The sequence below is a fragment of the Salmo salar genome, chromosome ssa12 (genome assembly GCF_905237065.1).
Source record: "Salmo salar chromosome ssa12, Ssal_v3.1, whole genome shotgun sequence".
Taxonomy (NCBI): Eukaryota; Metazoa; Chordata; class Actinopteri; order Salmoniformes; family Salmonidae; genus Salmo; species Salmo salar.
This window is the reverse complement of record NC_059453.1, coordinates 36547358-36559472: the sequence shown is the minus strand read 5'-3', so window position 1 is coordinate 36559472 and position 12115 is coordinate 36547358. Positions and strand designations below refer to the sequence as shown.

The window sequence follows — 12115 nt, the reverse complement described above, 5'->3', positions numbered from 1 at the left end:
TCTGCAAAATCACCGGATGAAGCAAAACATTACTGAACGTAACGCGCCAATGTAAACAGATGTTTGGATATAAATATGAACTTCATCGAACAAAACATACATGTATTGTGTAACATGAAGTCATATGAGTGTCATCTGATGAAGATCATCAAAGGTTAGTGATTCATTTTATCTCTATTTCTGCTTTTTGTGACTCCTCTCTTTGGCTGGAAAATGGCTGTGTTTTTTTGTGTATAGGCGCTGACCTAACATAATCATATGGTTTGCTTTTGCTGTAAAGCCTTTTTAAAATCAGACACTGTGGCTGGATTAACAAGAAGTAAAGCTTTAAAATGGTGTATAATACTTGTATGTTTGAGGAATTTTAATTATGAGATTTTTGTTGTTTTGAATTTGGCGCCCTGCACTTTCACTGGCTGTTGTCATATCGATCCCGCTTACGGGATTCAAGCCATAAGAAGTTTTAACAGACACTCTTATCCAGAGTGACGTACAGTCAGTACATTTAACCAAGGTACAATACTTGACCAAAAGTGTGTGGACACCTGCTCATCGAACATCTCATTTGTGCATTAGTGAGGTCAGGCACTGGTGTTGGGCAATTAGGCCTGGCTCGCAGTCGCCGTTCCAATTCATCCAAATCAAATCAAATGTTATTGGTCACATACACATGGTTAGCAGATGTTAAAGGTGTTCGATGGGGTTGGGGTCAGGGCTCTGTGCAGGCCAGTCAAGTTCTTCCACACCGATCTCGATAAACTATTTCTGTATGGACCTCGCTTTGTGCACAACGGCATTGTCATGTTAACACAGGAAAGGGCCTTTACCCCCAACTGTTGCCACAAAGTTGGAAGCACAGAATTGTCTACAATGTCATTGTATGCTGTACAGTTAAGATTTCCCTTCACTGGAACTAAGGGGCCTAGCCTGAACCAGGTAAAACAGCCCGAGACCATTATTCCTCCTCCACCAAACTTTACAGTTGGCACTATGGTAGCGTTCTCCTGGCATCTGCTAAACCCAGATTCATCTGTCAACTGCCAGATGGCGAAGGGTGATTCATCACTCCAGAGAACGCATTTCCACTGCTCCAGAGTCCAACTCCAGCTAACGCTTGGCATTGCGCATAGTGATCTTAGGTTTGTGTGTGGCTGCTCGGCCATGGAAACCCATTTCATGAAGCTCCCGACGAACAGTTCTTGTGCTAACGTTGCTTCCAGAGGGCAGAGGATTTTTACGCGCAACGCGCTTCAGCACTCGGTGGTTCCATTCTGTGAGCTTGTGTGGCCTACCACTTCGCGGGTGAACCGTTGTTGCTCCTAGATGTTTCTACTTCACAATAACAGCACTTACAGTTGACCAGGGCAGGTCTAGCAGGGCAGAAATTGACAAACTGACTTGTTGGAAAGGTGGCATCCTATGACGGTGCCACGTTGAAAGTCACTGAGCTCTTCAGTAAGGCCATTCTACTGCCAATGTTTGTCTATGGAGATTGCATGGTTGTGTGCTTGAATTGTATACACCTGTCAGCAAATGGTGTGGCTGAAATAGCTGAATCCACTAATTTGAAGGTATGACCATATACTTTTGCATATATAGTGGAAGTAAAAAACAAACATATCCCAGTCATCAACATATGCCAGAAAAGTAAAACTTTCCTCAATAAAGCAGCTACAAATAAAAATATGTGCTCATTGTGCATTATCGTGACAGCTTCAAATAAATGACAGATAATTGTCAGTCTAATTGGAGATGAGCGCTCAAAGATAACACTCACATTATTTAGTTGCTAGTGAATATTCTTACCCCAATAAATGGCACAAACTTCTGACAGGAGTCCTCGTCAGGGCTGAGGGAGAGAGAATGGGTAACAAATAATAATGTTAGTCTTGCGTTAACACAACGCTCCAGGATCAACACACTCCCTGTTTTGGATGTGGTGGTGTGATGGGTCTGAAGGAAGAATGAGTTTGTGTGTGTGGCTAAGTGATTCTGGAAAACCCAGAACATTTTGGGAACGAAGGTCATGCCGTGATGGGAATGCCAGGGAACGCTCCTTACAACCGACCCCTAAACGGGTGCGTTGTAAGCCTGCCGTGATGTGAGCAGTGGAGGAGGGGTGGAGTGAGTGAGGGGGCTAAAATTGTTGGTGACATTGAATGTGAACCTAATATACAGGGTGAGTTCTGCAATCCCACTGGTTTTGGTTTCTCAGTACTTGAGGTTACTGATCGGCAAAAAAAATAAAAATCAACAGCCGAAAATTAACAAGGATGAAAATCTACAGAACTATGGCACTCGAGCTCCAGCGCCGTGCACATCCACTATATATTGTGGGGCAAATCCTAACTTCCATTTAGGTACATTTTCACTTAGTCATTCATTGATGACAATGGGAGAATAAGCTAAAAGTTGACTTAAGTGGATGTTAGGATTCGCCCCTGTATTTGTAAAGGGTTGCTTAATAGACAGAGGGTTAAAGTACTGTTAGCATATTTCACATGTTCGGTCTAGTCAACTACTTCTGTGTGAAGTTGGTAGTGCTGCCTTCGTTTTACCAAAGCTATCCTTGCCTATTTCTCACAAATCCCCCAAAATATGCTCAAAAAGATGGATATGGCTGGTGCAAAACCAAAATAACCTGCAAAATGAGGCCAGAGAAGGTGAATTTTTGGAGAGCATGGTGAAAAGCTGTGAGAAAAACATGTTAGGACAGCAATGAGGCAGGACAAACAGAGCATAACAAGTTCATCTCCCTCGCGAGACACACTCGAGTAGCATTGAGAGTTTTCTAGAGTTTTTAGAGATGGAAAAAGCATTGACTAAAATATTGAGTATACACATCTGAGACTTTGCACCCTTGCTTTTCAAAGAGAAAGAAGACAAGTAGGTACAAACATTGCACATTGAGCAAACTCAGTCGGGCCCTTGGTGTACAGTAGTTTCCCCTGCCTATCTGACCAGAATATTATCTAGGACAGGGCTCTCCAACCCTGTTCCTGGAGAGCTACGATCCTGTAGGTTTTCACTCTAACTCTTAGCTAGCACACCTGATTCTAATAATTAGATGGTTGATGAATCAGTTTAGTTATAATTGGGGTTGGAGCAAAAACAGTACAGGAACATTGTTGTAGAGCCCTGATCTAGGATAATCTTCAAGTGCGTCTCAATATTCTAACGCGGCTTCCTCTCCTGGTCTCCTGTTCTTCAATGGCACTGATCTGAAAACACATGATAGATGAAAGCATTACTCCTCTCTGCAGAGTTCGGACTCGATCGGCTCTTTTCATGTTGTGACAATGCTCAGTGGACTCTGTCCCTGTCACCAAGAGGAGACTGGGAGAGACCGGGATTAGCCAATCAAAAGTCACCCTTCGTGCCTATAGTGCACTGCGCCTTTTATACGCCTGGTAATTGTTAAGGTGACCTTTAAATGTTTACGTGCTCATCCTCCCTGGTGGATATAAAGTGTGTGTGTATGTCATTACACTCTTAAAGGCCAGAATTGTTTCTGAGGTGGGTCAACAGTGACATCTGAGCAGAGATTTGAAAATAACGGTCACTCAAAAAAACAAAAAACACGCAGGTGTATCGTGTGTGTGAGCGAGTGTCACGTGGCTGGTGTTCTCTACCGCTGCACTATCCACTCTTTCTTCCTCCCTCCCTCCTTCCATCTCTTCAAACCACATAATTAGATCTCCACTGTCATCTCTCCTTCTTTACACTCATCCTCCTCCTCATTTTTAATCTTGTTTCATCCCCTCTTTCCTGATCTCCTCCACATCTCTTTCTCTCTCTGAGGTAATAGGAAAGAACACATTAATGTCAACCTTTCTCTCTTAGATCTCATTGCTTCAAGTTTGCCCTAACGTTCCCAACTTTAAAGAGCAAAGTACGTGGGAGACCTTAAAGGTAGAGTCAGCAATGTGACATCATCAAACACAGCGGGGCGACTTCCTGATTACAGATTTCAACGATAAAAGGGTTTCAATTCACCAAGACGGTCACTATTGGCTCTTCCCAATTTGTACATTCGGCACTCCTTTGAGGCATACCGACATCGGAAAGATCCAATAATGGCAGCCTTGGCAGATTTGACTTTTGTTGTTGACTTCTGTAAGCAGGAAGTCACCCTGCAGTGTACAGTATGATGATGTCATATTGCTGACTGTACCTTTAATGCGGTTGTATCTTATCTAAAATCCACATATCCAAACCAAAAGCCAACCAAGCCAGACAAACAAGTGGTTAAGACAGTAAGACATGCAAAAATTCAAATCAATACAGGGGTAGTCGATGCAGACCAGATATGAAGTTATGACGAACAGCGAGTGATGTGTGGGTGGGTTAGACATTAGACAACAGGTTATATTGGTGAACAAAATGCAACACAGCAGGGGGGCGGGGTCAAACGAAAGGCTGCGGCCAGGTACCTGATGTAAAAATCAAAATACAAGCTTCTCTTCCTTGAATGCAAATGAAAGAAAAAGGTAGAAAAACTCAGTGTGGTAAAATGGTACAAGTCGTTGTTGTTCTTTCTTCATGAGTTCATGACTTCTGTATGAGTCAACTGTCGCAAAATATGTGCTGTCAAAGTAGAGTCGACATGTTGATATTCTGTTGGTGTTAATTTGAATAAGCGAATGTTGTCGATGAATGTCATTGAATGTTGTTGAAATTATCAATACTGGTGTTGCTTTATCCAAAAATAAATTTGTGAGAAAGTAGCCACTAAATTGAATAATCTGAAGTGTAGAGGGAGCACTTGCTATACAATAGATAATGCAAATATATAGTTTAATAGCATAATAGAATAATAGCACACAAAACTATCTACATACATAATATCTACATTTTACCAGACATTTCATAAACACACGCACACATGCACACGCGTGCATGGGCACACACACACCCTTAAATATCACCCATTCATGCTGCACTCACATGCATGCACACGTTCGCTTGCACACACACACACACACACACACACACACACACACACACACACACACACACACACACACACACACACACACACACACACACGACACACACACCTTACCTTTTCTGTTTGTAGGTGAGCATGGCCTCAGAGATGGGACACTGGTGTGAGACGCTGGCCCCAGCCAAGTACTGAGACACACGGCCTGCCACATCAATGTTGTCTTGGGAAACCCAAAGTGGAGGGCACAACCTATCATGTTTTTGTTTTTACACCCTTTTTAAATCCCATGTATTACTATTATTTTATTATTAATGTATTGTATTATCATTCAACACCTACAGTAATGCAACAGTAGAAGAATCATAATATACTAATATTGTGTGTATGTGAGCATATTACACTTAAAGAAGTATTCGGTAAAACATCCTGCTATGAATACCCTGTACATAAATAATAACTTATATATTTTGTAATCATGTTTTTAATAAATAAATACAATATTATAATTATAACAAACTACTACATTTTAAGAACATTTAGAAAGACTTAAGCAAATTTGAAGAAAAGGATGCCTAAATTTTATCAGCATATCGACTGTAGTACTCGTGCTGCTAAAACACTAGACCACTGTTACTCCAACTTCTGGGATGCATTCAAGGCCCTCCCTGCATTCCTGTCACGACTTCTGCCGAAGTCGATGCCTCTCCTTGTTCGGGCGGTGTTCGGCGGTCGACGTCACTGGCCTTCTAGCCATTGCCGATCCATTTTTCATTTGTTTTGTCTCATTTTTCCACACACCTGGTTCTCATTGTCCCTCACTATGTGTTGTGTATTTAACCCTCTGTTTCCCCCATGTCTTTGTGTGGTATTGTTTATCTGTGTTGATGTATGTGCACGTTAGTCTGGTTGCGCTGGGTTATGTATACCCGTTTTGTATTTCGTGTTCATTGTGCCGTGTGCTTTTGGTTTGCCTGAATAAAAGGCTCTGTGTGCTACCAAATACCTGCTCTCCTGCGCCTGACTCCCTTGCAGCCACTTACGCATACCTGACAATTCCTTTCGGCAAATCTAACCAAGACTCCGTTTTGATCCTCCTATCCTATAGGCAGAAACTCAAACAGGAAGTACCCGTGCTAAGGACTATTCAATGCTGGTCTGACCAATCGGAATCCACGCTTCAAGATTGTTTTGATCACGTGGACTGGGATATGTTCCGGGTAGCTTCTGGGAATAATATTGGCGAATATACTGAAACGGTAACTGCCTTTATCAGGAAGTTTATAGGAGATGTTGTACCCACTGTGACTATTAAAATATACCCTAACCAGAAACCGTGGATAGATGGCAGCATTCGTGCAAAACTGAAAGCACGAACCACCGCATTTAAACACGGCAAGGTGTCTGGGAATATGGCAGAATACAAACAGAGTAGTCATTCCCTCCACATGGAAATCAAAACGTCAGTGTAGAGACAAAGTGGAGTCGCAATTCAACGGCTCGGACACAAGACAAACGTGGCAGGGTCTACAGACAATCACAGACTACAAGCAGACACCGATGTCTTGCTTCCAGACAAGCTAAAACCAATGAGGAGATGGGAGAGGCCGGATTTGCAGTGCATTGACGCGAGTGGTGTGGTCAGTACGTAACACAGTGCCACCGACGCGGCCCACAATCAAGGACTATGGGCTCTCCTTCACCGTGGTCGACGTGAGTAAGACATTTAAACGTGTTAACCTTCACTAGACTTCCGGCCCAGACGGCATCCCTAGCCGCGTCCTCAGAGCATGCTCAGACCAGCTGGCTGGTGTGTTTACCGACATATTCAATCTCTCCCTGTTCCAGTCTGCTGTCCCCACATGCTTCAAGATGGCCATCATTGTTCCTGTACCCAAGAATGCAAAGATAACTGAACTAAATGACCATCGCTCCGTAGCACTCACTTCTGTCATCATGAAGTGCTTTGAGAGGCTAGTCAAGGTTCATATCACCTCCATCTTACCTGTCACCCTAGACCCATTTCAATTTGCTTACCGCCCCAATAGGTCCACAGACGATGCAATCGCCATCACACTGCACACTGCCCTATCCCATCTGGACAAGAGGAAAAGATATGTAAGAATGCTGTTGATTGACTATAACTCAGCATTTAACACCATAGTACCCTTCAAGCTCATCATTAAGCTTGAGGCCCTGGGTCTGAACCCCGCCCTGTGCAATTGGGTCCTGGACTTCCTGACGAGCCGCCCCCAGGTAGTGAAGGTAGGAAACAACAACACCACTTCGCTGATCCTCAACACTGGGGCCCCCACAAGAGTGCGTACTCAGCCCCCTCCTGTACTCCCTGTTCACACGTGACTGCGTGGCCAAGCATGTCTCCAACTCAACCATCAAGTTTGCAGACGACACTACAGTAGTAGGCTTGATTACCAACGACGACGAGACAGGTGAGGGCTCTGGGAGTGTGGTGTCAGGAAAATAACCTCTCACTCAACGTCAACAAAACAAAGGAGATGATCGTGGGCTTCAGGAAACAGCAGAGGGAGCATCCCCCCATCCACATCGACGGGACAGCAGTAGAGAAGGTGGAAAGTTTTAAGTTCCTCGGCGTACACATCACTGACAAACTGAAATGGTCCACCCACACAGACAGTGTGGTGAAGAAGGCGCAACAGCATCTCTTTAACCTCAGGAGGCTGAAGAAATGTGGCTTGTCACCTAAAACCCTCAAACTTTTACAGATGCACAATTGAGAGCATCCTGTCGGGCTGTATCACCGCCTGGTACGGCAACTGCACCGCCCACAATTGTAGAACTCTCCAGAGGGTGGTGGGTCTGCACAACGCATCACTGGGGGCAAACTACCTGCCCTCCAGGACACCTACAGCACCCAATGTCACAGGAAGGCCAAAAAGATAATCAAGGACAACAACCACCCGAGCCACTGCCTGTTAACCCCGCTATCATCCAGAAGGCGAGGTCAGTACAGGTGCATCAAAGGTTGGACCGAGAGACTGAAAAACAGCTTCTATCTCAAGGCCATCAGACTGTTAAATAGCCATCACTAGCACAGAGAGGCAGCTGCCTATATACACAGACGTGAAATCATTGGCCATTTTAATAAATGGAACACTAGTCACTTTAATAATGTCACTTTAATTAATAATGTTTACATATTTTGCGTTACTCATCTCATGTGTATAAACTGTATTCTATACTATTCTACTGTATGCTCTGACATTGCTCATCCATATATTTATATATTCTTAATTCCATTCCTTACTTGTGTGTATTAGGTATATGTTGTGAAATTGTTAGATATTAATTGTTATTGCTGCACTGTCGGAACTAGAAGCATAAGCATTTCACTACACCCGCAATAACATCTGCTAAACACGTGTATGTGACCAATAACATTTGATTTGATGTGACGCATAATGCACTATAATGCTGATAGATGTTCCTAAACATCTATAACTGCATTTATGAAGCATTACGAGCAGATCCCTATCATACATGGCAATGTGGCTCATAGTAAACGTTAGTTGCTCCAGCTCTCTGCTGTACCTGATGTTGGGGCCTCCAGTCTGCCAAACAAGTCCCTCCAGCCGGCGTCCATGAATATGTTGTTGAACTTGCTGTCGAACGAAGACATGTGTTTGGCCAGAGGATGAGTGCCTGCAGAGGAAGGAGCAGTCTGATTAGAAGGCCACAGGAAAACAAAACGGAGTCCAACTTTTCTAGTCTGTATGTTGTTAGCCTGCTATGATACCCAGGGTCCTATATAAGATCTGTTCCTGCAACTATTGTTTTGCGTGCAGTTTTCCGTTTGACGTCAATGCATGATTTATGGGAGTCTTGAGTTATGCGTGCAGAATTGTAAATAGGCCATTATTTTCTATTGTTTGTGGACTTTTCCAATGCATGAATGAGAGTTTAAATGTATCCCCTAAATCTACTGAATTGAAATGGAATTGACGACTAAACAGAACCTGGACTCCATGGCGATTGGCTGAATTGCTGCTTACCGACAGGGATGACCAGGAAGCGGATATAGCTGAGCCAATCAGGCGTCTTGTTGGCCAGCTGCTCGACGAAGCACCTGAGGATGGTGCTGAGGTAACTCTGGTCTCCGGCCACCGCCACTTTGATGGTGGGGGGTGTCTGGGCATTGCAGTTACAGCTAGTCAGAGAAGTGGGGGGAAAAACATTGAGAAACAGTAACTTGTTTCCACATTATAACAATGTTATTACCCCTTTATTCTGCGCTGTAATGGAAAGTGCTACCAAAACATTTCACATATCAAAAATTATACGGGCCTAATCATGACCATCATAAGATCCACTCGCCTTGGTGACCACTGAATTAAAATTCACGTTAAAAAGTCTACAAGAAACATTTACATTTTTACAATGAAGCCAAGTTAAAGTGAAATCGATTTGTTTCTCTCAACTACAACCATTGAATTAGAAAGAGAACATGTTCTGCAAAGGAAGTGAGTTCTTACAATCTCTGGATCCTGGTGACGATGGTGTTGAAGGCTGCATGGACATCCGCACCAGAGATGGTGCACACTATAGGCTGGCTGTGCTCATGGAGAATCTCAGATAGATACTGCAGGGAGGGCGGGAGAGACAGAGGGCAGAGAGAGAGAGAGAGAGAGAGAGAGAGACAGAGACAGCGAGACAGAGACAGAGAGAGACAGAGAGAGAGAGAGAGAGACAGAGAGAGACAGAGAGAGAGAGAGAGAGAGAGACAGAGAGAGAGACAGAGAGAGACAGAGACAGAGAGAGACAGAGAGACAGAGAGAGAGAGAGAGAGAGAGAGAGAGAGAGAGAGAGAGAGAGAGGTGAGACGGGGCTTGGGATAAACTGAGCTAGTCAACCAGAAGCCGACTCAAAAGACCTCAGGTCTGTGCATTTGAGTGTACATCCGCGCACGTCTGTGTTTGTGAGCGCACATGCTCCAGAGTTGCATTATGTTTACATAAGCAATGGGTTCCCCCTGATTACTAAGCCTTTCTCCAGCTAGGCTTAGAGATATCAATGTCTAAAAATACCTGGTCTGGCGCATGTTCCTAAAAGGAGTATGTTTGTTGAGTGCACAGCTGATGCAAATGCTACTGACAGAATGAGTAGCATAATATACTATATGTATATGGTAAGAGGGTAATTTCATAGTATTTATACAATACTGTAATTACGATTTTGGATCTTTACAATTGATTAATTATACCAACTGTTTTGAATTATTTTATATGCCCAGATAGTACCCTTGGTTTTACCACATAATTAGGCACACAGACCCCCACACACAGAAGTAGCCTACCTGGCCCTGCCAGTCTGTGGTGTTGATGAGGATGATGCTCTCTGGGAGCTGCTCGTCAGAGATAAGGATCTGGTTCAGCTGGTCGTACACTGACTTCCTGGGGACCTGGCGGAGGAAGAGGCAGAAGTGAAAGAGATGTTGACATATGTTGATCTTGTACACACACACACACACACACACACACACACACACACACACACACACACACACACACACACACACACACACACACACACACACACACACACACACACACACACACACACAAGCTTACTTTACTATTGAGCACACACTCACACACACCTGGATAGCGATCCTGGATTCCGGGGATGTCTCACTGTCAATGCTGCTAGTCCTGTCACTCTGGGCCTTGGAGTTCTGCCGGTCCTTCATGGACGTGCTCCTAGGACGCCTCTGCAGCTTGTTCTCTGTTTTACTGTGGACCACAAACAGGCACGGACCCAATGAAGCACTGAGCCACAACTGAGCCAGGTTGAGCCACTGCTGAGAAATCTTAATAAATAAATCTCCATAAATAGTAAGTAGTAGATATGCCTACAGCAGAACTCCTCACACAATCCTGGCCATCTAATCATCCCCCGTGACTCTCCCCAGCAAAAGCTTTTCAAGCTTTTGTTCTGGAAGCATTTTGTGAGCACAAAATGTCTGCCACGCATTATCAGTGTGGTTGCTATAAGCCAGCTACACATTCATGGTTGAGTTAAATTATCCTTGCACAATAGAGAAATGTACAAAGACACATGTGCAATGTCTGTACTAGGCAGATTGCTTATTCAATGGATCTGACTTTGATTCATCAGATGAGTAGAGCGTCGGTGAAAGTGGTGCTAGGGGACGTCCTTCTGCTGATTAGTTTGTTTATAGATAGGCGTAGAGGGGGAAATCACTGTATGGCGCTGAAAAACCAAGACACCAGCTGCTGAATCAGAGGTAGACCTGATCTCTCCCTCTCTTTCTCATTCCTTCTCTCCCCCTCTCTCTCTTCCTCCCCCTCTCTCATCCCATCAATTTTATTTAGGGCATGTGTCTTATCCAACTTAGGCCCTGGAAAGCTACTGGGTTTGCGGGCTTTGTTCCAGCCCAGCACTAACACACCAGTTTCAAATAATGAACTAGTCATGATCAATCTGGATGACAGTTAGTGGTATCAGGTGTATTAGTGCTGGGTTGGAATAAAGTGTGCACACCCATCCTTGTTTCGTCAGAGTGTAATGGTTAATAAGCAGCACTGTGTGTGTGACTGTGTGTGTGTGACTGTGTGTGTGTGCGTGCGTGAATGCATAAATGTCATACATGCAAGTGAGCGGCTACCTGGGCGACATGAGTGTCTGGGACTCGGTCTTGCAGAGTTTGGCCACTGGGCCGGGCAGTTTGTCCGTGCTCAGGTCCCAGCTGGTGGGGGTGGGGTTGGGGTTAGCCTCCCCTGGCCCTGTGCCAGCCCTAGTCTCCTCATCCTCTGCGTCCTTGACATAATGGGAGAAATATAGTTCAAAATATATACAGGAATGTAGAGTACATACTAGGGTATTTCACCCATTTATTGGATTTCCATCCGCTGCACTGTGTTCCCGCTGGTTCATTTCTCTCCTTAGAGATTAATTAACACTTTCCTTAACAGTCCTTTTCCAGTTGGTATTGTCAGTGGGAATTCACTGACACCAGAGACACAAGTCACGAAGGTTCACCCTGTGCGAGTTGAGAACACCTGTTTTACAGGTAAACTCAATTATCTGCATCCCATATGGCACCCTATTCCATTTATAGCGCGCTCCTTTTGACCGGATCCCTACAGGCCCTAAATGAGTACACTACATAGG

General features: G+C 44.2%; 1 protein-coding gene across 2 annotated transcripts in view; it reads right to left on the bottom strand.

Moving 5' to 3' along the window:
• LOC106564809 (phosphofurin acidic cluster sorting protein 2) overlaps nucleotides 1-12115 on the bottom strand; it is a 100109-nt gene that overhangs the window by 10449 nt on the left and 77545 nt on the right. The window contains exons 12-20 of one of the 2 annotated variants that reach the window (XM_014131228.2): nucleotides 11610-11761; nucleotides 10581-10713; nucleotides 10278-10382; nucleotides 9457-9563; nucleotides 8977-9131; nucleotides 8516-8626; nucleotides 5066-5168; nucleotides 4434-4466; nucleotides 1807-1849 (exon numbers count right to left, since the gene is read on the bottom strand). In XM_014131228.2, coding sequence (XP_013986703.1) covers nucleotides 1807-1849; nucleotides 4434-4466; nucleotides 5066-5168; nucleotides 8516-8626; nucleotides 8977-9131; nucleotides 9457-9563; nucleotides 10278-10382; nucleotides 10581-10713; nucleotides 11610-11761 — 942 coding nt within the window. The remainder of the gene's footprint in view (nucleotides 1-1806; nucleotides 1850-4433; nucleotides 4467-5065; nucleotides 5169-8515; nucleotides 8627-8976; nucleotides 9132-9456; nucleotides 9564-10277; nucleotides 10383-10580; nucleotides 10714-11609; nucleotides 11762-12115) is intronic. The other variant, XM_014131229.2, reaches the window with a different exon arrangement.